The sequence below is a fragment of the Drosophila ficusphila genome, unplaced genomic scaffold, assembly GCF_018152265.1.
Source record: "Drosophila ficusphila isolate 14025-0441.05 unplaced genomic scaffold, ASM1815226v1 contig_198, whole genome shotgun sequence".
Lineage (NCBI taxonomy): Eukaryota > Metazoa > Arthropoda > Insecta > Diptera > Drosophilidae > Drosophila > Drosophila ficusphila.
The window spans coordinates 10,408,558-10,431,084 of record NW_025064092.1 but is presented as its reverse complement, the minus strand read 5'-3'; the positions used below and the strand labels follow the sequence as shown (position 1 = coordinate 10,431,084).

At 44.6% G+C, this 22,527-nt stretch overlaps 4 protein-coding genes across 5 annotated transcripts; all 4 read left to right on the top strand.

Moving 5' to 3' along the window:
* The first annotated feature begins 2,090 nt into the window (after window positions 1-2,090).
* On the top strand, window positions 2,091-8,845 carry LOC108092810 (DNA-binding protein Ewg-like). Its single transcript, XM_043207403.1, is given in 8 exon segments — window positions 2,091-2,137; window positions 3,401-4,451; window positions 4,540-4,749; window positions 5,107-5,673; window positions 6,484-6,609; window positions 6,681-6,816; window positions 6,882-7,183; window positions 7,185-8,845. Coding segments are annotated over 8 exon segments (2,934 nt in total). The 3' UTR covers window positions 7,680-8,845.
* Window positions 8,846-8,951: 106 nt separating this feature from the next.
* Window positions 8,952-10,113, top strand: LOC108092920 (DNA-binding protein Ewg-like). Its single transcript, XM_017192779.2, has one exon. The coding sequence runs from the start codon at window positions 9,105-9,107 to the stop codon at window positions 9,267-9,269; it is 165 nt and encodes a 54-aa protein (XP_017048268.1). The 5' UTR covers window positions 8,952-9,104; the 3' UTR covers window positions 9,270-10,113.
* Window positions 10,114-10,204: 91 nt separating this feature from the next.
* Window positions 10,205-14,912, top strand: LOC108092919 (loricrin). 2 transcript variants are annotated; one of them, XM_043207377.1, is made up of 3 exons: window positions 10,205-10,765; window positions 13,873-13,969; window positions 14,204-14,912. In XM_043207377.1, exons 2-3 carry the CDS (start codon window positions 13,922-13,924, stop codon window positions 14,816-14,818), a joined length of 663 nt encoding a protein of 220 aa, XP_043063312.1. In that variant the 5' UTR covers window positions 10,205-10,765; window positions 13,873-13,921; the 3' UTR covers window positions 14,819-14,912. The 2 variants fall into 2 exon arrangements, with proteins under 2 accessions (XP_043063312.1, XP_043063313.1); XM_043207378.1 differs by lacking the exons at window positions 10,205-10,765; window positions 13,873-13,969 and adding an exon at window positions 14,078-14,095.
* Window positions 14,913-20,906: 5,994 nt separating this feature from the next.
* LOC108092809 (glycine-rich cell wall structural protein 2-like) lies at window positions 20,907-21,641 on the top strand. Its single transcript, XM_043207402.1, has 2 exons — window positions 20,907-21,111; window positions 21,175-21,641. The coding sequence occupies exons 1-2, from the start codon at window positions 20,907-20,909 to the stop codon at window positions 21,639-21,641; spliced, it is 672 nt and encodes a 223-aa protein (XP_043063337.1).
* Window positions 21,642-22,527: the final 886 nt, after the last annotated feature.

Below are 22,527 nucleotides of genomic sequence, written 5' to 3'. Positions count from 1 at the left end.
ACCGCACTGATTCCGATTTCTGTTCTGAGTGTGGGGGAGCAATGCGCCTGTGTGGGTGTGTGTGCGCTGACGCAGTGGGAGTTTGCTGCAGTGAGAGTTGTGTAGTCGCAAAAACGTAACGAAAAACAAAAGATGTTTTCCTCTAATCGCCTTCAAATGCTCTCTCAAAACAAATAAATAAAAATAGATCGGTAGGCTAGCGAGATACAAGGCGAATAGTTTAGGCAGAAGAAAATAATTGAAGCTGCAGTTATAGCCAATGCGCAAGCGCGCAGTCTGCCTTCCCTTATTTAAAACATAAAAAAAAAAAAACGGTGGAATATGATTTAAATTCAAAAATAAGTCATACATACGTATATTTTAGTGCAGAGAAATAAGAAAGGAGCCGAATGCGCAAGCGCTCAGTTCTGTAGTATCATCAGGAAGCTTCTATTTGAATTGAAAAAATGGTACCTTTTCAAGCTTTGAGTGTTCACGTACACTCCACGCATTGGGATTTACCGAATGCCTAATTAAAAGTGTCATAGTTACTGAATTTAATTGGTCCTCTAGTTGCCTTGACATCGGATTAAAAGCTCGTTGCTTATAGCATTTTTCTCAGAGCCCTTGACGCAGTTTTTTTAAGAAAGGGAAAAGCGCTGCGCACGCAACCCCACAGAAAAGAAAATCCTGTATGATTTAAAAATACTAGTTAATATCGACAAATGATAACCAATATGAAATTTAAGCTGTTGAGATATAAAAACAAATATATTTAAGTCAGACGACTAGATTCTTAGTAATTTTTTTCCGTTCAGTTGAAACGTTGCACTCCGTTTTTATGCTCTTCCGAATCACACAAAAGATCCCCCTGCCAAAAATAAAACGGCCAGTTAGCCCAGCTTCCAGTTAGGTGTCGTGAGGGATGGACAAAATCAGGTTGCTCTGTGCAATCCCATCCATGCCCATATCCATCCCATCGCGTCATCTGTTTGCCTGATTTCAAGTCGGTTCAAGAAACGAGTTCACCTTTTTCCAGGGCCTCCACTGTCGACGGATGTTTGGCACGCGCAAGTGAAACGGGCTTACAACCCCTAAAAGAGGGTGGGCTGGTGGTGCTGTGCCTTTTGAACTGTGAAACATTGGGGGTGGTTGGGTTGTGCGAGCAGTGCATGCGTGGTGGTTTAAAAGAAATACAAAAAAAAACCAGGATAAGGCCGTGTTATCATGGGTTCACTTTCGAGCTGGGCGAGTTTGCGTGTGTATTTGTCGCTGGTGGTGAAAGTTTCTCGGTTTTCGGGGGTGGCTTTTTCCAGTCCCTGAATCTCTGCTCTTGATTTCCCGATGGGGTGTTGTTAACCCATATAGCTGTGCTCCTCTAGCCAAAAGTGGGGGAGCTGCAAAGGATACATATTTTACTTTAACAGGCTGGACAGCTCTGTGTGCCAGTCCAAAAAGGGCATTTCTTTGGCCCATTAAGCCATCGTTTCTATAAGCGGGGGAGAAGATCGATTTTTTGTGGAAGCTATAGTCAAAGCGAGATGTTCAGACTTTATATATAGCCATCTCAGACGGCGATTTCGACGCATGGGCGCAGTATTGATTTTTCACTGCGTCGACGTCGCTGCTTTGTCGCAATCACTCCATGGGGTGGTTTGTCGTGCCCTCTCTTTCGTGCCCGCTAACGCCCTCTCTTTCGCACTCGCTATGGCTCTCTCTTTTTGCCGCCGCGTTGCCGTCGTTGGATTGCGAGTTTCTGAGCAAACGCAAATAGAACTTGAGCACAGAGAGCCACTAAAAGCGGTGCCGAGTGGTTCGTTCGGGAGCCCTAATCTCGATTAAAAAATTCCTTTTTTTATTTTCTGTGAGAAGAATAGTGTGTGCCAAAAGTTTTAAACTTGCTCAAACAAATTACCAACGAGAATCCAAAAAGTATTCAAAAATAAAAGATAACAAAGTTACCCAAACCGAACCCCCCTCTACACGTCGTTTAAAAATCCCTGAGGCAAGCAAAAACCAAAAAAAAAAAAAATTAAACAGTTAATAAATATATTGCACCTAAAAATATTGCTTAGTTAGGGGAAAAACAAAGTACCCAAATTGTAAGCTCTATGGCAGTGCGCACGTGCAACGGCCCCCAAGAACGCGAAAGAGACGGGTATATTTGGGGCAGAAAGAGAGGCGAGATTGCAAATCTGTGCTGGAGCTGAAAAAGCTTGGGGATTCTGCGCACTGGAGAACGAAGAATGCACATGCACATGACTGAAACGATAAGAATACGAAAGCGAGGGAGACTTTTGTTCTAAAATATTTTGGTTTTGTAACTAACGAAAAAGTTGTAGGGTTTTCATTGCGTGGAAATTATACAGATAGTGAGCCAAAGAAGATAGTGCCTTAAATAATACAAACGGACAAAACAGAGAATATTTTTGAATGCCATCCTGTATCTTTCGGGTTGTCAGGGTCAGTCTTCGTCTGTTCTCTTCTTTTTTCTGTTTTTTCGAACTACCTGTGCCACATAGGCGCCTTCTGCTCACCTTACCCCCATATTTATTTACATATAGTACACGTATGTACCCAAGTTCTCGCCGTTTATCGGCCCCCAACCTAACCAAACCAAACCGATACGATACGATACGATACGATCCGATCCATTGGGGCCCTACGAAAAAAATGCGACTTGAGCGTCGACGGCGCTAATCTGCGAGTGTGGATCGCTCGAATTACAAACAGTTGTGCATATGTACCTTGGTGTATATAGTATATAGTATGGTGTATATGGTATACTCATGTGTACACATTGTTGCCGGGGCTCTGTTATAAAACCCAGAATTGTTCGCTTTTGTTGTTCTATTATTGTCGTCGTTTGTGGTGTTGCGCATGCGCGCTTTTGACCTGATTCACTTGACGCTTATCAGCAGAAAAAGCGATCCAAGTTCTGTTGTCGCCGCCGACGTACCCTCTATACCTCATCACATTGGGGTAAACTGGGCAGCGTAATCAACCCTTTAAGAAAAGTAAACAAGTTTTAGCCAGGGGTGAATGCATTATAAGTATTCTCCTACGTGTCATAATATTTCACGAATGCAAATGCTTACATCACCCACCATCTGTGAACGAAACGCAACTAAGAACTTGGAGTGGCTATTCTGCTAATCACACCAGCTTGATTGCGTAGATTAGGGTGGCATTAGTATAATTAATTAACTCATTTTCTTCGTTGCTTTCGAATGTTTTATAGTATGTCCGAGTACTGGGTAGCTTCTGTTCGCTAGCCCTTTCCCTGTTGTTGCCGCTCGTGAATTTGATTCGCTATCAAAGACCTGGAAATGTATTTATTTTAAACATGGCTCTCTGTGTTTTTCCAAACAGCTCTTATCACACTGCGCATGCGAATAAGGCCTTCGGGAGTCCAGTGAAGAAGGTCTGAGGAGAGGAGCGGAGCGGAGCGGCGAGGACCAGGAGCAGGGATCAGGGAGGAGGAGCCCCCCCTCACCGCCAAACTGGCCACCACAAGCTATCGATTGGTCGTGGCGCCGGCGGGCAGCCAGCGGAGTTCGGCTGGCAATGTGGTGGTGACGACCACCTCCTCGGGCAGCAGCTCCTCGAACGGAGGCAACGGCGCAGGGGGAACTGCTGCCGGCGGCGGTGGCGGCTCGGGCAACGGCCTGAATGTGACCACCATCACGACGAGCGGCGGCGGCGGCGGAGGAGGCGGTGGCGGCCAGCTGCAGAGTGCCGGCAACAGTTCCCAGAGCAACGGCACCACCTACAAATTCGAGGTGCTCGAGGAGGACATCCAGAGCCTGGGCTCCGACGACGAGGACGAGGATCTCATCAGCAGCGATGGCAGCCTGTACGAGGGAGACCTGGGCTCCATGCCCGTCAACGACGACGTCGCCCACCAGTTGGCCGCCGCCGGACCAGTGGGCGTGGCAGCAGCGGCCGCCATTGCGAGTTCCAAGAAGCGCAAGCGACCGCACTGCTTCGAGACGAATCCGTCGGTGAGGAAGCGGCAACAGAACCGCCTGCTGCGCAAGCTGAGGGGCATCATCTACGAGTTCACCGGACGGGTGGGCAAGCAGGCGGTGGTCCTGGTGGCCACGCCGGGCAAGCCGAACACCAGCTACAAGGTCTTCGGGGCGAAGCCGCTGGAGGACGTGCTGCGCAACCTGAAGAACATCGTGATGGACGAGCTGGACAACGCGCTGGCCCAGCAGGCGCCACCGCCGCCCCAAGACGACCCCTCGCTGTTCGAGCTCCCGGGCCTGGTGATCGATGGGATACCCACGCCGGTGGAGAAGATGACCCAGGCGCAGCTGCGCGCCTTCATCCCGCTGATGCTGAAGTACTCGACGGGGCGGGGCAAGCCGGGTTGGGGCAGGGAGTCGACGCGGCCGCCCTGGTGGCCCAAGGAGCTGCCCTGGGCGAACGTGCGGATGGACGCGCGCTCCGAGGACGACAAGCAGAAGGTGGGTGGGGTGGGTGTTCCAACGACAACAGCTGCCCCGCGACCTCAATTGGACCGTACTAACCTCTCCAATCGTTTCCGCATTGCAGATCAGCTGGACGCACGCGCTGCGCAAGATCGTGATCAACTGCTACAAGTACCACGGACGGGAGGACCTGCTGCCCACCTTCGCCGACGACGAGGACAAGGTCAACGCCCTGATTTCGCAGTCGGGCGACGAGGACGAGGACATGGAGCTCTCGAATCCACCGACCATCCACACGGTCACCACCATGACGCCGCCAACGGGCAACAGCAATGTGAGTGAGCCACTTCTTCCGGGGATTCCCACTGGGTTCGGGTTGGGTACGGTACTCGTGGGGGAAGCTTCAAAAACTTGAGGTCTGAATTGTGGTGTGCCCTTGAAAAAGGGTGCGCTGCCTTATTTTCTTTGCTTGAGTACCTTCTTTCCAAAGAGTCGAACTGCCGACCTTTGAACTTTCCCCAAAGAACTTTCTGTACGGAAAAGGGTCGCACCCATTACCAATTACTAATCCGCATCTGGCTCTGGGCAAGGCATACATATACCATATACCATATAGCATATAGCATATACCATCGCACTAATCCATCAACCAATCCAATCCAATACACCCCGAAACTCGCAACAATCGCAGCAACCGCAGCAGGTGAACGTGGTGAAGATCAACAGTGCCGGAACTGTGATCACCACCCACACGGCGCAGAGCAACACGCCGGCCCCGACGATCATCCAGAGCACCAACAACCAGCATGTGACCACCACGGCCACGCTGCCCGCCTCCACGAAGATCGAGATCTGCCAGGCGCCAACCGCCCAGCAGCAGCACCAGCAGCAGCAACAGCAGCAGCAGCAGCAGAACCACCAGCAGCACCACCAGGCGACCCACTTGCCGAGCACCGTGCACATCCAGCCGGTGGCCGGCGGGCAGCCGCAGACGATCCAGCTGACCACCGCCAGCGGCACGGCGACGGCCACCGCAGTGCCCACGACAGCCGCCGCCGTAAGTGCCGCCCAGGCACAGGCCCAGGCTCAAGCTCAGGCCCAGGCCCAGGCTCAGGCCCAAGCTCAGGCTCAGGCGCAGGCGCAGGCCCACTCGCAGGCGCACTCGCACGCGCAGCAGGGCGCCAGCCAGACGGTCACTGCCCAGCAGATCGCCAACGCCCAAGTCTGCATCGAGCCCATTACGCTCAGCGACGTTGATGTTCGTACTAATCCGGATGAGTTGTCCTACGAGTTGACCAGTTGATCAGTTGACGTTGTGCCCCGCTAACCGAGCCGGGATTCGGGTTGGGACTTGTTGAGCTACCACTCCTCGAAGAACTAGTTTATTGATTGGATCGATAGGTCATTAATAGCGGGAATGGGAGAGGGGATCACAGAGGGGAATAATCATTGATTATAATCTGCAAACAAAGTCAGGAGCTTAGCATTCCGAACATCACTGAGAGCAAATTGGGGGAATCATAATAGAATTATATTAATATTATTAACTACTAAATAATACAACAACCCACGTGCATAGCCAACAAGTCCCGACACCGTATCCCAATTTTTTCGTTTACCGATTTTCGTTTGGCTCAATCTTGCGTTGTTGTTGTTCGTGTTACTTGTTCCTAAATCCTCGATGTTGTTGCTTCCGACGACCCTTATGATTTTTAACCCGACTTGATATGAATTTTTGTTTTGTTTGTTTGCCACTCTTTTGCAGCTTTTAACAGGTTTTAATCGACTTATTGGTTGTTCCCATCATTATTTGCATCCACCTCAAACCGAACTATCGCACTCTTCTTCCCACATGTAAATACGACTCTCTGCCATTCCACAAAAAAAAAGAAAACCCAAAGCGCCCAAACAAATGCACCTAACATATTGCTTTCAGTACTGCTTGCTTTTTTGCATTTTTGTAGTTTTTTTGTAACCGAATTAGCATGCTTGACCTTGCTTAGACACACAGTTTGTCCCCTCGAGTGTGGTTTGGATACTAATCCCAGTTTGTTTCCCTCACCTGCAGTACACCACGCAAACGGTGCTCTCGCAGAACGCCGATGGCACCGTGTCGCTGATCCAGGTGGACCCCAACAACCCCATCATCACACTGCCGGATGGAACGACTGCCCAGGTCCAAGGAGTTGCCACGGTGAGTGTTCCTTGGATCCTCTTCTATAGCATACCAATCGGTTCTATAACATATCGTTCTTTTTTGGACAGCTCCACCAAGGCGAGGGCGGTGCCACCATACAAACGGTCCAGAGCCTTACCGACGTCAATGGCCATGAGAACATGACCGTGGATCTCACCGAAACGCAGGATGGCCAAATCTACATCACCACCGAGGATGGCCAAGGTAACTATCTATCTATCCTGCAACTGGAAAGTGAGCCTTAAACAAATATCTCTGCTTTCCTCCAGGCTATCCTGTTTCGGTGAGCAACGTGATCTCGGTGCCCGTCTCCATGTACCAGTCCGTGATGGCCAACGTGCAGCAGATCCAGACGAACAGCGACGGAACGATGTGCCTGGCGCCCATGCAGGTAGATACGAGTGCGAATCACCGCACCGCCGGCTCCTCCTCCGCCGGCTCCTCCTCCTTGGCAGGAAACGCCGGTGGCGGTGGGAGTGGCGTTCAGTGCTACTCGCTGATCTCGGCGGGGTCGGCGCTTCTGGGCCGTCGCAGTGGGGCAGTCGGTGTGGGTCAGCAGCAGGTGGCTCCGGGGGGGGCGGTACTTCCTGGCTGCAGCGACCACCACCAGTGGAACAGCCGCAGGCTCTCCTGCTTTCGGGCAACTCAACCATAACAACAACAACAACAATAACAGCGCCCTGGCGAATAACAATAATAGCATTAAGATGCCCCTGCCCATAGTGCTGGCCACGCCCAGCTTGCCGCCGGTGGCCAGCACGAGATCCACCAGAAAGAGCGGATTAGGAGGAGGTGGAGGCGGAGGAGGAGGTGGAGTTGGAGTTGGAGGAAAAGGAGATGGGGGAGCAGGAGGAGTCGCGATGGCTCAGAAGCGGAGGAAGCACGGCGGAGGGGCCTCCCTGAAAAGGAGGTCCCATCTGAAGGCCAGCGAGACCAGCTGCTCCTCCGCCGGCCACTCCGAAAACTCTGCCTCCGCCTCCGCCTCCTCCATTCGCTGCGTGGACAGTGCCAGCTTGACCAGCGTGCAGCTGCAACTGCCGGCCATCAAGCTGGAGCACATGGAGTAGGGATAGATAGAGTTCCAGGTCCTCGTCCTCGCCCTCCGCCTCCCAAATCCAGCCCATCTCGAATCTAGTCAAATGCGGCTTAGCACAAAACCAATCTATTTGTATGAGAACCTTAAAGGGAATCGCACGAACGCACTTGCCATTTAGGCTTAGACACACACACATACAAACACACACACACACACACATTGTAAATGCAAAAAAAAAAAAGGAGAAAGATAGAAGATGAATTGGTAGAGCCAAGGGGAAAACCACAGCTACCAACTGTACGAATTGAATTTAGAACTTAGAGGAGGGAGGAGAACACCAAATAATTTGTTGATAATTGAAACCAAAAACCAAATCGAAACTAAATCAAAAACTAAGTTGTTCCTAGTTAACAGAGCTACAAAACATTGAAACATTTTTAGTTATAGCCACTTGTTAGTAGTTAAGTAGTGGAGTACTTGTAGACACGTGCACATAATCTTGCTTAGAGCGCAACACAAACCAAATATAACCAATCTAAGTTGTAGTAGAATCGGGATAGTTCTAGCCAGTAAGTAGTAAAGCAACAGGGATCAGACAGCCAGTCAGTCAGCCAGAATATATAGAATATATATATGATAGCCTATATGTTAGACGGGTTTTAGCTCCACTTGAACCCACCTTATTGACCACCCACCACCCAAGAGTCCCTGGATGTAGTCAACTCGCATTGAGAATGCGTGAGAGATCGATCGGGGGAATGAGTTTGCCATTGGAGCTCTTCAGCTTTGGTCGGGAAACATATGTGCTATATATACAGGGGGTATTCGATTCGATTCGAATCGATTCGACATACTCCCCGTCCAAGTGCGTGCAAAATTAATTTTATGTTGACGTATAACTATTACGATTACCATTATGTACTATTATTATTGCTATTGTGTTTTATCGACATCATTATTGCTATTACCATTATTATTGTGTTTATATGTTTTATTTTGTGCATAGACCAAATTTTATGTTTGAACGCGCTACATATGTAAGTGCAAAGTGCAAATGAGCAGATGCCAACAAACTTTATTGAATAAATCTTTTGTTGTTGTGATTTTATTTTATATTGACCTTAAACTATCTGCTAGGGTATTGTGTATGCAGAAATCCTGAATAAAGCCAGCAAATGAATTTGAATATCACGATTATACTTTATGTTTGTTCTTTATTTACTTTATTTAGCCCTGATTTTTGATTGTAAGTATGTACCTTACACCCTAATATGTTCTTTCTTATAATTTGTATGCTTTCTTTTTGTTTCTTTGCCAGACAGAGACTGAAGATTGATGATGATTGGTGATCCCAGAACCACAGCTAAAAACCCTTCTCCATCGACTCGTTTACTAATATCGCTCCTCTTTCTCTTCCCCGAAGGTGGAGAACGGCGACCAGCTGGAGACCATCACGATGTCGCCCGGAATGCACCAGATGATGATCCAGGGCGGCCCTGGCCAGGAGCCCCAGCTGGTGCAGGTGGTCAGCCTGAAGGACGCCACGCTGCTCAGCAAGGCCATGGAGGCCATCAACTCCGGCAACGTCAAGTCCGAGGACACGATCATCATGGAGCAATAGCTGGAGCCCATAGACGGCATGATCTCGCCCGGCTTGAGCGAGTGACGTGCCGTGTTCCCTGGGGTCCGCAGCTCCAGCTCCCCTGGCTAACCTTTGACCTTTGACCTTCGATCGACGACTACACTACCCATCCCGCACTAAAGGGTTCCTAGGGGTCTGCCCAGCCACGAGGATGTTTTCCAAGTACCTGAAAGGTGTTGCTAACGAAGGGCGCTAAGAAGGGCATCGAGAACCCCTTGGACTTGTCTGTTCAACCATCACGATTTACGAATACCCATTAACCATTAACGATCAGCGATCGAGCATCTAGTCACCGCATGTCTAGTCGAGAGAGTCGTGGTCTGTATAAAGCGATCAATCAGTCTAGTCTTCGCATAGAAAATTATCTCTAATTACTCTTAAAAACCTATCCTACCCCTAACACTTTTTTTTGAGTGCTGTTCTAAAGTGTTTTTTTTTTTTTTTTTTTTTTGGCTCTATAAATAGTTCAATTCTGGGCTGGATACTCATAGCTATAATATCGTAACATACATATGCCTACGTCTAAGCATCATAAGCGTTACTTGTACGTACAACTCTATATATATGCATACTCGTATATATATATATATATATTTATGTGGTATATATACTCGTGTAACGTTTGCAATAATTATCCAATTGAATTCTTAACGAAACGAGAGAGAAGAGATTACAAATTAATTATACAATTTAGGACAACTGATGACGAAACCCATGCAATGTAAACAGAGAGCATCACTTTAAACTTAATTAAATTACCTAATTACTAACGATAACGAAACCTATACATAATTATCGAATAAACCGAAAAGTGTACGACAAAGTCACCCGTTTTTGGGGCAAGGATCCGATCTGAAAAAAAAAGGATGGACGAAGACGAAGATGCGATTGGTGGTTCGTTTCGTAAGTACTGGGCAGGATGTGCGGCGTTCGATTTGGTGATTTACTTGGCCGGCGAATCGGCCCATCGAAGCAGGAAAACCGGTGACGCAACAATCCGGAAGCCACGGGAAGGTTGCCCGCCGAACAGCCTCGCTTTGCTTTGTCTGGCTGCCTAAAAAGCCAGCTTCGATACGAAAATTACATGCCGAAATGTGGGGAACAATGGGCGGGCGGAGTGGACGGATACACACCGCACATCAAATACCAAACACCAAAAGTATCATAAGGTAAAAGTATCACTCATAGAGGCGGCAGCAAACACGTTTTTCCCCAGCACTCCGCGCAGCATTGTTGTTATCCAGAGGAGGAAAGCCCGCGGACCCGTTGACCCGCTGCTCCACTACACTACAAAACTGGTGGCTCGGCGGAGGTCGGCGGCTGGGAAACAGGCCCAAATTCAACTGAAACCGCAACTGGTGATCTGCCATAGGTCGAGGTTGCTGCGCTTCCTCGTTGCATGTTGCATGTTGCTGGTTGCTCGAGGCGCATCGGCTGGCTGTTACAATGGAAACTAAATAATATGCTATTAACAGGTAAAGAAATTTATTTTATTATTTATTTTATAGTTACTTTATGTTTATAAGTAGTGAGCTTCATAAGAAGCATTTTACCTATGACTTCCTCATTCCATTGACGATCCATTGATTGATCCGATCTTAAACGTCTGTTGTCTGCTACTTTGAAGTTTGATATCTATCCAATGCTATCCAACGATCTGGGCTTTAAGTCCGCCCCTTTTTTCTCACCTTCGAACCGCTTTCGGGATGCATGTTGCATCTTTGGCTGGCAGCTTGCAACTCGCCACTTGCGATTTTGAGCAGCGACTGGCGGGACAGCAGCAACTTGCAACTTGCATCTTACATCTTGCGCTGCAAACTCGCGTCTGGGTCGTTGCAATTGACGCCAGTTTGTTTACTTTGTTTTAGCCGCCTTTTCCCCTATTCCAACTGTCAGCTGCCCCTTCCACCAACTTATATTTGTATATATAAATACTATACACATATACGTACATATTGTGTAAGGCGTGCTGATGCGGGATTTATTATGCCGCTGAAATTGCACTTTCGTTCAGGAACCATCTGCAATTAGTGAAGTGTGGCCACGCCCCCGATAATGGCTCGAAAAACGCCCCCATTTTCTGGGCTTTTATGCGGCAAAAGGGGAGTTTCGTTTTGCAAATTGTGTTTAACAGGTTGTGGCAAAACCAAAAATGTAACTCCTCTTCATGTCAAAAAGCCAAAGATAAATCACTGTATTGCTTTATATTTAGTATGTCAAATAAGCGGGGATCAGTTTATTTAAATTGATTTGTTTTTTTTTATTTCACAATTTTGATAACTTTTTTATACCCTCGCAGGTATTATAATTTCAGTCAGAAGTTTGCAACGCAGTGAATGAGACACCTCAGACCCCATAAAGTATATATACTCTTGATCAGCATCACCATCCGAATCGAAATACTATGTGAACTTAACTATATAAAATGCTCAGAAAACCCAGTTTTTTTGGAATATCTGAAAAAGTACTCTCCCAAATGTGGAGTGGCATACATCGTTGAATTCGTAATAACATTCTGATTCCGATGGTATAAACACCCAAAAAAGTTGGAATTTTGCCATTTTTCGCAAAAAATGACGATGTTACCCCTTATGAAAATTGCAAAAATTGGCCAAAAATCATTTTTTTTTTAATCGTCCAAAAAGTGATTGGGCTCGTTAACTGTGGTCATAAGGTGCTCAAAACCGTGTTTGCTTCCGCTGTAAGTCACTTTTTTGGCCCTATTACAACCAAAAAACCACTAAAAAGATAGGATTTTCTACCAAAATTGTCAACTGATCATTTCCAAATTGGTTTTTATCAACTAACTAAAGGATCAGTTAAATAACAATTAATTGTGAATTCAGTGGCATACATAGCTGGGCTCTTCTAGTTTCCAAAACTATACTTTGTTTGTCTGTAAGTTGTTTCTTGCCCAAATAACAGACAAATTACCAATTACAAATAGAAATACAAAAATGGCTCCAAAAAAACCCATTTTTTTTTTTTTTTTGAATATCTGAGAAAGTACTCTCCCAAATGTGGAATGGCATACATCGTTGGATTCGTAATAAAATTCTGAATCCGATGGCATTCACACCTAAAATTTTTTAAATTTGGCCATTTTGCAAAAAAATATGATTTTATATATACTTTTCGCTTTCTTTTATGTCGGCTATAGTTGTCCGATTTTTATGAATATTTTTTTTTTTGTCTGAAATTATAATGCTATCTGCAGGTGCATTAAAATTGTCATAGCTTCTATGTTGTTTAGTCTTTATGTATTTTGTTCCACAAATTTGATGACTGCAAGGTATATAAGCTTCGGCTCGCCGACGCTAACTTTCTTTCTAGTTTAAATGTCACATCTATAAAAAGTTCTCAAAGGCTCTTTATGACCATTAAAAATAATTGAAAATGTTTCCGCAAGTTTCATCGATAATGTCAAGGATCAAAGTGGCTGTATAACTTTATTTTATGCTGGTGGTTTCGAAATTAACATTTCGCACCATTGCTGAAAAGACTCTCCTAATTTTACAGCGTTGGCTTGGGCAACTTCTGAATTATTTCCTACTTAGTTAGTTTAATGTCCCTGCTTTCCCATTTAAAACAACGACCTAACTTTTTTAATGCTTTTGAATAAGGATGATGTCTGGATACTTTTTTAATTATTTTTTTACTGCGAAGCAGTTGTATTTGGCCACATAGCAACGATATGTGTTTCCCTGCATTGACTTGCACAAGTACCATGCGGAGTTTTCCCTTCCCTGATTTGCATCTCAATCCCACCGTGTTAAATTGTGTTTTGCTAAATTTTTTTCCAAACTTTGAGCCATATTTTTGAATATTTTTTGGCTGCGGTGATTTTCTGGTTTTCTGCGATTTGCGGCTGCAACTAATGCGCAGTCGTCACGCCCGAAATGATGAATCGGCTGGGCAGTTTGATCGCCTCGGCCGGGCTTTGTCATCGTTTTGGGCCATATTGCCAGCGATATTCCCCAGATGCATATCAAATAATGGCATCAATTGTACAACACCACAAGTTGCAAGTTGGCCTGATGCGGCTGTTGTTGGCGCTACTGCTGCAGTTGCTGCAGTTGCTGCTGCTGCTGTTGCTGCGAATTATGCAATGGGAAAGGTGCAGCAGTAACTTGTCTGCCGGGAGATGCGCATTTGCTATACAAACAAATCTTTGGCCGGCTGCAAACTGTTGCAGATGCGACAATCGAATGCAGTCGCAGTTATGACTTGTCTGCAGCTTTCGCCGGCTGCCTTTTTGCCTATTGCCACCCCATCCCAACAACCCAAAAGTGAGGCCCATTCCCTGAATCCTGCCCCTGACTAATGGCGCCGACTTCACGACGATGATGCGGCAGCATTTGGCCCACATTGCGCCAATGTGGTGGCTCACCCCAGAGACAGAGAAGAAAAATGTTTTAACTATCTCAAATTTATTTCATATATCAATAAATAACTTTTTTCTACAGAACAACTACATTTTCTAAATATATATATAATTCGAAAGAAATTACTTTAGTAATAGTTTTGTTTTACAATTTATTTACTATTAAAAATAATATACACGTTTTCCCTTATTTTTCAGTGGCTTGCAGCACCTCCAACATCTGCCGACCGCACTGCGAGCGAGGAAAATGGTTTTTCCTTTTGCTTTCTGGAGAGCCAAGCTTTTCCGGTTAATGGTAAGTTGCCTGTGGTTTTGTATAAAAGCTCTGGCTGCCATAGGTGGTCATGTCAGTTGCGGACTCGCACTTAACCCACTAGTTAACCCCAGCGGATCGTTCCAAACGATGAAAGTACGGGTCCTTGTTAGCCAGGATAACTACTAAACCATCCTGCTATTTAAAAGAAATGCGCATGCGCAGCGTGATTTTTTTTTAAGTGTTTCTAAATGGTGTTTTTTTTTTTTTTTTCAGGCCTTTGTGTGTCTCTTGCTCATTGGAGCGGCCAGTGTGACAGCCAAGCCAAAGCCTGGCGGAGGAGGAGGAGGAGGAGGAGGTTGGTCCTCCGGAGGAGGAGGCGGAGGAGGCTGGTCTTCTGGAGGAGGAGGAGGTGGTGGCCATGGAGGAGGAGGCGGTGGAGGAGATGTACAGATCATTAAAGTGATTACGGAGGGCGGCGGCGGAGGCGGTGGAGGAGGCTGGTCCTCTGGAGGAGGAGGAGGTAGCGGCGGCGGGTGGTCTTCTGGAGGCGGAGGAGGAGGCGGCTGGTCCTCTGGTGGAGGAGGAGGCGGCGGTGGCGGCGGCGGCGATGTAAAGCTTATCAAAATCATTAGTCTGGGATCCGGCGGCGGTGGAGGAGGACATGGTGGCGGTGGAGGGGGCTGGTCCTCAGGAGGTGGCGGAGGAGGCGGCGGTTGGTCTTCAGGCGGAGGAGGAGGCGGCGGCGGCGGCACCAAGGTTATCAAGATCATTAAGCTAAGCTCTGGAGGTGGAGGTGGTGGCCATGGAGGCGGCGGCGGCGGGGGCGGCTGGTCCTCTGGAGGAGGAGGTGGCGGTGGCGGCTGGCAACCCGCTGGAGGCTGGGCCTAGAATCCCACAAAGCCGTAGAGGCAATCCATGTTCTCTCTTGTAAATACTGTACACACCTAGGATGCTATTCGAATTGTTCTATTGTTAATGTTACTTTGCCGCACAGAACTGTTACTAAATTAAGCATGAAACTATGTATCGAATGAAAATTCCTTGGAAAACAATAAAATAAAATTTTACATGAACGTATGTTTACTTACTTATTTGTACACAAACCAATGTAGATAACATAAGCCAACAAGATTTTTCAGCCAAATTGGATGTTTCGGACAACCAAATTGGTCGATTCTGAAAACCAGATACCAGGCGAACAGAAACGCCTAGCAGGTGGATATCGATTTTTTTTTATAACAGCGATCTTCCGTCAGTAAGCAATCAGTAGCAGAGATCTTCTGTCAGTAAACAATTGTATAGCAGCGATCTTATATCAGTAGCAGAAATCTTCTGTCAGTAAGCAATTAGTAGCAAAGAGCTTCTGTCAGTGAGCAACTTTTCCCTGCCTCCCTGGCACATATGTAAAACCAAGTTTGGGCCAGATCCACAGCAGAGCAGGAACTTATTCGCCGACGATTATTACTGGACGAGCAGAGCGAGGAGCAAATATTAGTTTTATGATAAGAAAATTTATTTGAATTGTACAAACCTAAAAGCATAATGTTTAATCATAATATAAAATAATAATAAGATGTAATAGTCACATAAGGAGCTTACTTATAATAATAAAAACTATACTATAAGTTAAGATAAACATATAGTAGGAAACTTAGCTATTATTATATTATGTCTGAATTATTGAATATAATAAAAACTAACTAATGAAATTATTGACTGTTTTAATGTGGTAGGCGGGTGGGGAATTTGAAATACCAGGCAGCCCCCTAATTGTAGCAGACAGCTTCTGTCAGTAAGCAATTATTTGGTATTGATTTTGGCTGAAAATGCAGCCCCCTAATTGTAGCAGACAGCTTCTGTCAGTAAGCAATTATTTGGTATTGATTTTGGCTGAAAATGCAGCCCCCTAATTGTAGCAGACAGCTTCTGTCAGTAAGCAATTATTTGGTATTGATTTTGGCTGAAAATGCAGCCCCCTAATTGTAGCAGACAGCTTCTGTCAGTAAGCAATTATTTGGTATTGATTTTGGCTGAAAATGCAGCCCCCTAATTGTAGCAGACAGCTTCTGTCAGTAAGCAATTATTTGGTATTGATTTTGGCTGAAAATGCAGCCCCCTAATTGTAGCAGACAGCTTCTGTCAGTAAGCAATTATTTGGTATTGATTTGGGCTGAAAATGCAGCCCCCTAATTGTAGCAGACAGCTTCTGTCAGTAAGCAATTATTTGGTATTGGTTTTGGCTGAAAATGCAGCCCCCTAATTGTAGCAGACAGCTTCTGTCAGTAAGCAATTATTTGGTATTGATTTTGGCTGAAAATGCAGCCCCCTAATTATAGCAGACAGCTTCTGTCAGTGAGCAACTTTGTCCCTTCGAATTCGTTCCGCCAATACCAACATATTCAACCAAACCTCATTTTGAAGTACCAGGCGAACAGAATGCAATAGTAGGTGGTTACTCTTTTTTTTTAATATTTTCAAATTGCCCGTGAAAGTATGCTATAAAAAATAAACAAGAGCAACACCACGTTTTGTCTACTAGCCCCCATAAGTATGCTACAATTTGTCCCTTCGAATTCGTTCCGCCAATACCAACATATTCAACCAAACCTCATTTTGAAGTACCAGGCGAACAGAATGCAATAGTAGGTGGTTACTCTTTTTTTAATATTTTTAAATTGCCCGCAAAAGTATGCTATAAAAAATAAACAGGAGCAACACCACGTTTTGTCTACGAGCCCCCAAAAGTATGCTACAATTTCGATAGTTTTATTTTATTTATTTTTTTATTTTTCCAGGTTAAAATCCGAAATTCAAATTTGGAAGCCCCCTAAGATATGCAACATTTCTTATTCGTTTTTAAAATTTACCATTTTGATTCCCCACCCGCCTACCACATTAAAACAGTCAATAATTTCATTAGTTAGTTTTTATTATCTTTAAAATTTCGATTTCTTAATAAATAATAAGTTCGTTTCTTATGTTAATAATCTTATTATAGTTTTTTGTATCTGATTATAGTATATTGTATCGCCGACCTCCTCCTCGAAGAATCTGGCCCGAAACTTTGCCATGCCCTTCGGTTTCCAGCTGCTCCCGTTGATCGATAATTCCTGAAAGAGAAATATTTAATATATTTAACAAGAAAGGAAGCTAGCTTTGGGAAGCCGAAGCTTATATACCCTTGCAGTTATATTTGATGAATGCTCATCAAATGCATAAAGCTGAATAACATCGAAAGCTATGACGATATTAGTATAAATTTTCCATATTTTCGACTAATTTTCATATGACAGCTATATAATATAGTTGTCCGATTTTAATTAAATTTAATTCGTAATTCAAGAGTCGTTAGAAAACTCTATATTCCTAAAAACAATGAGTAGAAAACAACGATGTTAAAATTTTATTTCCGTTATTTCTATATAGATTTTTCTCATTTTTTTCTTTCCTATGGCAGGATTTTAATGAAATGGATTTTAATTAATTTTTTTTCTTGATTCAAGGGTTATTATAAAACTCAATATTTTGAAAATCATGCTCGTGGGATTAAAAACAACGACGTCATAATTTTATTTCAATTATTTATATATATATTTTTTGATCTTCCCTATGGCAGCTATATGATAGAGTTATCCGATTGATACATTTTACACTATACCCAAATTTCGCTTTTTTCATAAGGGGTAACATCGTCATTTTTTGCGAAAAATGGCAAAATTTCAACTTCTTTGGGTGCTTATACCATCGGAATCAGAATTTTATTACGAATTCAACGATGTACGCCACTCCACATTTGGGAAAGTACTTTCTCAGATATTCAAAAAAAACTGGGTTTTTTTAGCCATTTTTTTTGTAGTTTTGGACAAAAAAAGAAACTTTTTCCATTGGTAATTTGTCTGTTATTTGGCCAAGAAAAAACTTACAGCCAAACAAAGTATAGTTTTGGAAACTAGAAAAGCCCAGCAATTCATGCCACCGAATGCAAAATTAATTGTTATTTAACTGATCCTTTAGTTAGTTCATAAAAACTGATTTGGGAAAGATCCGTTGACAATTCCGGTAGAAAACACTATATTTTGAGGGGTTTTTTGGTTGTAATAAGGCCAAAAAGTGACTTACAGCGGAACCAAACACTGTTTTGAGCACCTTATGACCACAGTTAACGAGCCCAATCACTTTTTGGACGATTCAAAAAAAATGATTTTTGGCCAATTTTCGCCATTTTCATAAGGGGTAACATCATCATTTTTTGCGAAAAATGGCAAAATTTCAACTTTTTTGGGTGCTTATACCATCGGATTCAGAATTTTATTACGAATTCAACGATGTATGCCACTCCACATTTGGGAGAGTACTTTCTCAGATATTCCAAAAAAAACTGGGTTTTTTTAAAGCCATTTTTTGTAGTTTTGGGCAAAAAAAAACATTTTCCGTTGGTAATTTGTCTGTTATTTGGGCAAGAAACAACTTACAGCCAAACAAAGTATAGTTTTGTAAACTAGAAAAGCCCAGCAATTCATGCCACCGAATGCAAAATTAATTGTTATTTAACTGATCCTTTAGTTAGTTCATAAAAACTGATTTGGGAAAGATCCGTTGACAATTCCGGTAGAAAACACTATATTTTTAGTGGTTTTTTGGTTGTAATAGGGCCAAAAAGTTACTTCCAGCGGAACCAAACACTGTTTTGAGCACCTTATGACCACAGTTAACGAGACCAATCACTCCCGTACAAGAGAGCTATCCGATATAGTCGCCCGATCCGGTTCGCTCTGCAATAACTACACAACTTTTGGGAAAGTTTCAGCAAGATAGCTTTAAAACTGAGATACTAGTTTGAAGACGGACAGACAGACAGACGTACAGACGTACATATTTCGATTCAGATGGTGATGCTGATCAGGAATATATATACTTTATGGGGTCGGAGGTGTCTCCTTCACTGCGTTGCAAACTTCTTACTGAAATTACAATACCCTCTGCAAAGGTATAACAAGCCAATAAAACATGCAAGTATTTCGACTTAAGCAAATAGCAAATCAATTGGCATTTATGCCAATCTGAGTCTCCGAACGAGTATTCTTGCCAAAATACGCAAAATACTTGTACGACCTATTTAACTCATGAAAGGGTGCTCTTTTTTGATTGTGCCTTCCCTAGCTATCCAGTTTATGCATACGATTATTCAGTTAAGAGAACTCTTGATCGTTGCGGTAGTTTAATTCTATATGCACGTGGTAGCCCTTCAATTAAAGTGTTTGGCACCATTTGCTTTAATGTTTGTTGCCCTCTCCCTCATTTTTTATTGAAGGAGAAAGTCGATGGCATTGAGGCGTTATCAAGGTCGACCTCTAATATAATTTTAAACTTGGTTGTACCGACTTTAAAGCTTAAAAAGGTAGATACAGATTAGTGCATTGTTTTACAAACTTTTTGGAATTAAAAACCGCGGCATATTATTACAAATGACAAATGGCACCCACCTAATTAATGAACCCCTCTCGGTTAAACGTTATCAAGTTATCTTGTTGCTTAATATAAAGATTATTGGCTTTTGTATGCTGCGGACTGACTTGACATGACTTGACTAGTTCTTTGATCGATCGAGCGGCTATATAAACCCGAATCGCCATCAAGACCTAAGCAGCTTTCCACGGAATTTCTTTCCTGAATATTAATTGTATTAATCTAGCCTCAAACGACTCCTGTCTCATTTAACTAAATACTTATAAACTGAAGCTTAAAACACACCGTATTTTACTGGGGGTACCAAGAACTATAAATTGTACTGTGAACCGGATGCCCACGATTGAAAGCCGAGGAAATTTGGGACTTCCAGTCAGTTGGAAAAGAATCCGCTTTCCACTGGGGCTTCCTGGAGGCAACTGCTTAAAAGGCGGGGATTTTTGTGCTTTTACAAAATAAACTTATGCAGCTCAGCTTGCCAATTGCTTCTCACATACTGATTAGTTTCGGAATAAAATAATCGACTCCCCCAACGAATGCGGAGTACTCTTTCTTTGAGTGGAACTGAACTTGAGACCAAACACAAGAGTACAAAAACGTTTGCTGAACTATTTTTTCTGGCCATTAGTTGGTCTAAGTTAATGCTCAGTTCACCCTTGATTCTAATTTAAAACCCGGTTAGCGATGCTGGATTCGCCTCTCCCCGGTGGATTGCAATCTCTGATTCTCTCCCATATTGCAGATGAGTAAGAGGGATTTTCCAGCAGATGTCATGCATATAATTGGTAATACTCTGCCTGATTTTGCGGCATACCTGAAATTTGTATCATCTTGGCTTACTGTTTCTGGTTCAATGCACATTGATTTTACATTTTTTCATAGAGTTGTGGGAAAAAACATATCCATTTGATAAGGTAAAAAGGTACGTATACGTAATACGTATACTTAATACTTTGTTTTGTATTTACAAACCTAATTATTCGGCTTTCCAAAATACTTTTAAATTGTTGAACAGTAGCATTAGCTTTGCTATAGCCGCAATTTAAATGTGTTCCTGTTTAATAAAAATATTCTGGACATACGGTAGACTCCTTAAAGTGTATGGTGAATACAGAAATTACATCGGCTTAAATAGAATATTTGGGGTCGGGAGAACGGGGTTCATAGGGTAAATTTAAGTATAAATAGTCAGAGCATTGGTGAGTCCCCGATTTAGAACATCCAGTGACCCATTGAGTAATTAATGTTTAGGGCCGGCGGGCAAACAATATCGTTGTGTAAGTCGAACTCCCCCGATCTTGTCGAACTTGATCGCCTGAGAGAATTCGATGGCTCCCAGCGATGACGACAACGATGCGACGGCAAACAATGGATGTCAAATATAAAGAGGGATGCACTCCCCAGACCGATGACTAGTTGACCACCGGGCTTAGCTTCGCAGAGAACGGATTGGAGGAGCATCGACAACCGGAACCGGAACAGCAACCGCGACAGCTACAAATTAACTAACATGCGTCACTGGCAGCTCTTCGCCCTGTGGCTGCTAATCCTGGCCAGCTGCGTGGACTTCACCACGCCCTCGCTGCTCGGCCTCAAGAAGAAGCTGCTCTTTGGCGGAGGACTTGGAGGCGGCGGAGGATTCGGCGGTGGCTGGGGAGGCGGAGGCGGAGGAGGCGGTGGTTATCACGGAGGAGGTGGTGGCTACAACGGAGGTGGTGGGGGCTACAACGGTGGTGGTGGTGGCTACAACGGAGGAGGCGGTGGATACCACGGAGGAGGAGGCGGCTACAATGGCGGCGGAGGGTTCCATGGCGGCGGCGGGGGAGGATACCACGGAGGAGGAGGAGGCGGTGGCTACCCCGGTGGAGGTGGAGGCAGCACCATTGATGTCTACGTGCTCAAGCCAGTGTACAGCAGCGGAGGAGGTGGTGGAGGTTTCCACGGAGGCGGCGGTGGTGGCTACCAAGGAGGCGGAGGTGGCAGTGGCTACCACGGAGGAGGCGGTGGCGGCCAGGGCTTCCACGGAGGAGGCGGTGGCGGCGGACCTTCCCAGTGGGGCGGCGGCGGAGGAGGAGGAGGAGGAGGTGGCAGTGGCTCGTACGCCAGCAGCAGTGCCAATAGTTGGAGTTACGGCGGAGGAGGAGGAGGCAATGGCTGCCACTCCTGCGGAGGAGGAGGAGGAGGAGGCGGTGGGAGTAGTGCCTACGCCAAGGCCTCGGCGAACGCCTACGCAGGTGGCTGGTGAAAGGATTTGGATCCCAAAGGAATCCCTATATTCCATTTTTTTTTTCAATTGTTAAGCTTTTTCGTGAATAAATCAGAGAAAATAAATCCTTCGTTGTGAAAGCAAAGAAAAAGTGCAGTTTAAAAAGAAAAGAAAAATTCAAAATACAAAAGTATTTTAGAGTTGTTTGCTTGATTCTAATTGAAAAGTGCCAAAATAAAAGGGAAAACCCTTGCAGATCCTATGAGTATAGTTCCCACAGTCTGTATAATGCGTTCCCTGTTCGATTTGCCGTTTATCGCACAATTTAATAATGACCATGCCCACATATTTGCAAATCGAAAACCAGTTTGCCCACCAACTTGGCGGGCTGTAAAAAATGTAAACAAGTATAAAAAAGTAAAAAAAGAAAAAGGAAAACAACGAACAAGCATGTTCGAAAAATGCCAAAACAACTTTTGCAATGGGTGAAAGATATTTACAGGCAATTTCATGCTTTCCTCGCTTCGTTCGCGTTTTACCAAATATTTATTTGTGCGTGGGTGAGCCAAGAGATTGAGGAAGCCAGCAGGATTATCCGAGTTAACTGGAGATTAAAGGCTATAATCGATAGATAAACCTTCTGCTTTCTTGCTTTTAAGCCACTTCAAACAACTCGCACTGGCAAAGTTCAATCGCTGGATCACTGATCTTAGGCGCAATCATCACCGCCGCGTTTCGACATTTATTTCTTCGTTTCCCTTCGGTGGACTTAATGAAAAGGTTATTGATCGATTCGCCTCGAGATTCTTGACAACTTCTCCGCTGGTCCCCCTTCCTTTTCTCTCCAGCTTGTCTATATTTCTGCGAGCAGCTGCGGATGAGCCAGATTCCTCCGACTTCTACTGGAAAAACTTGTTTCGTGTTT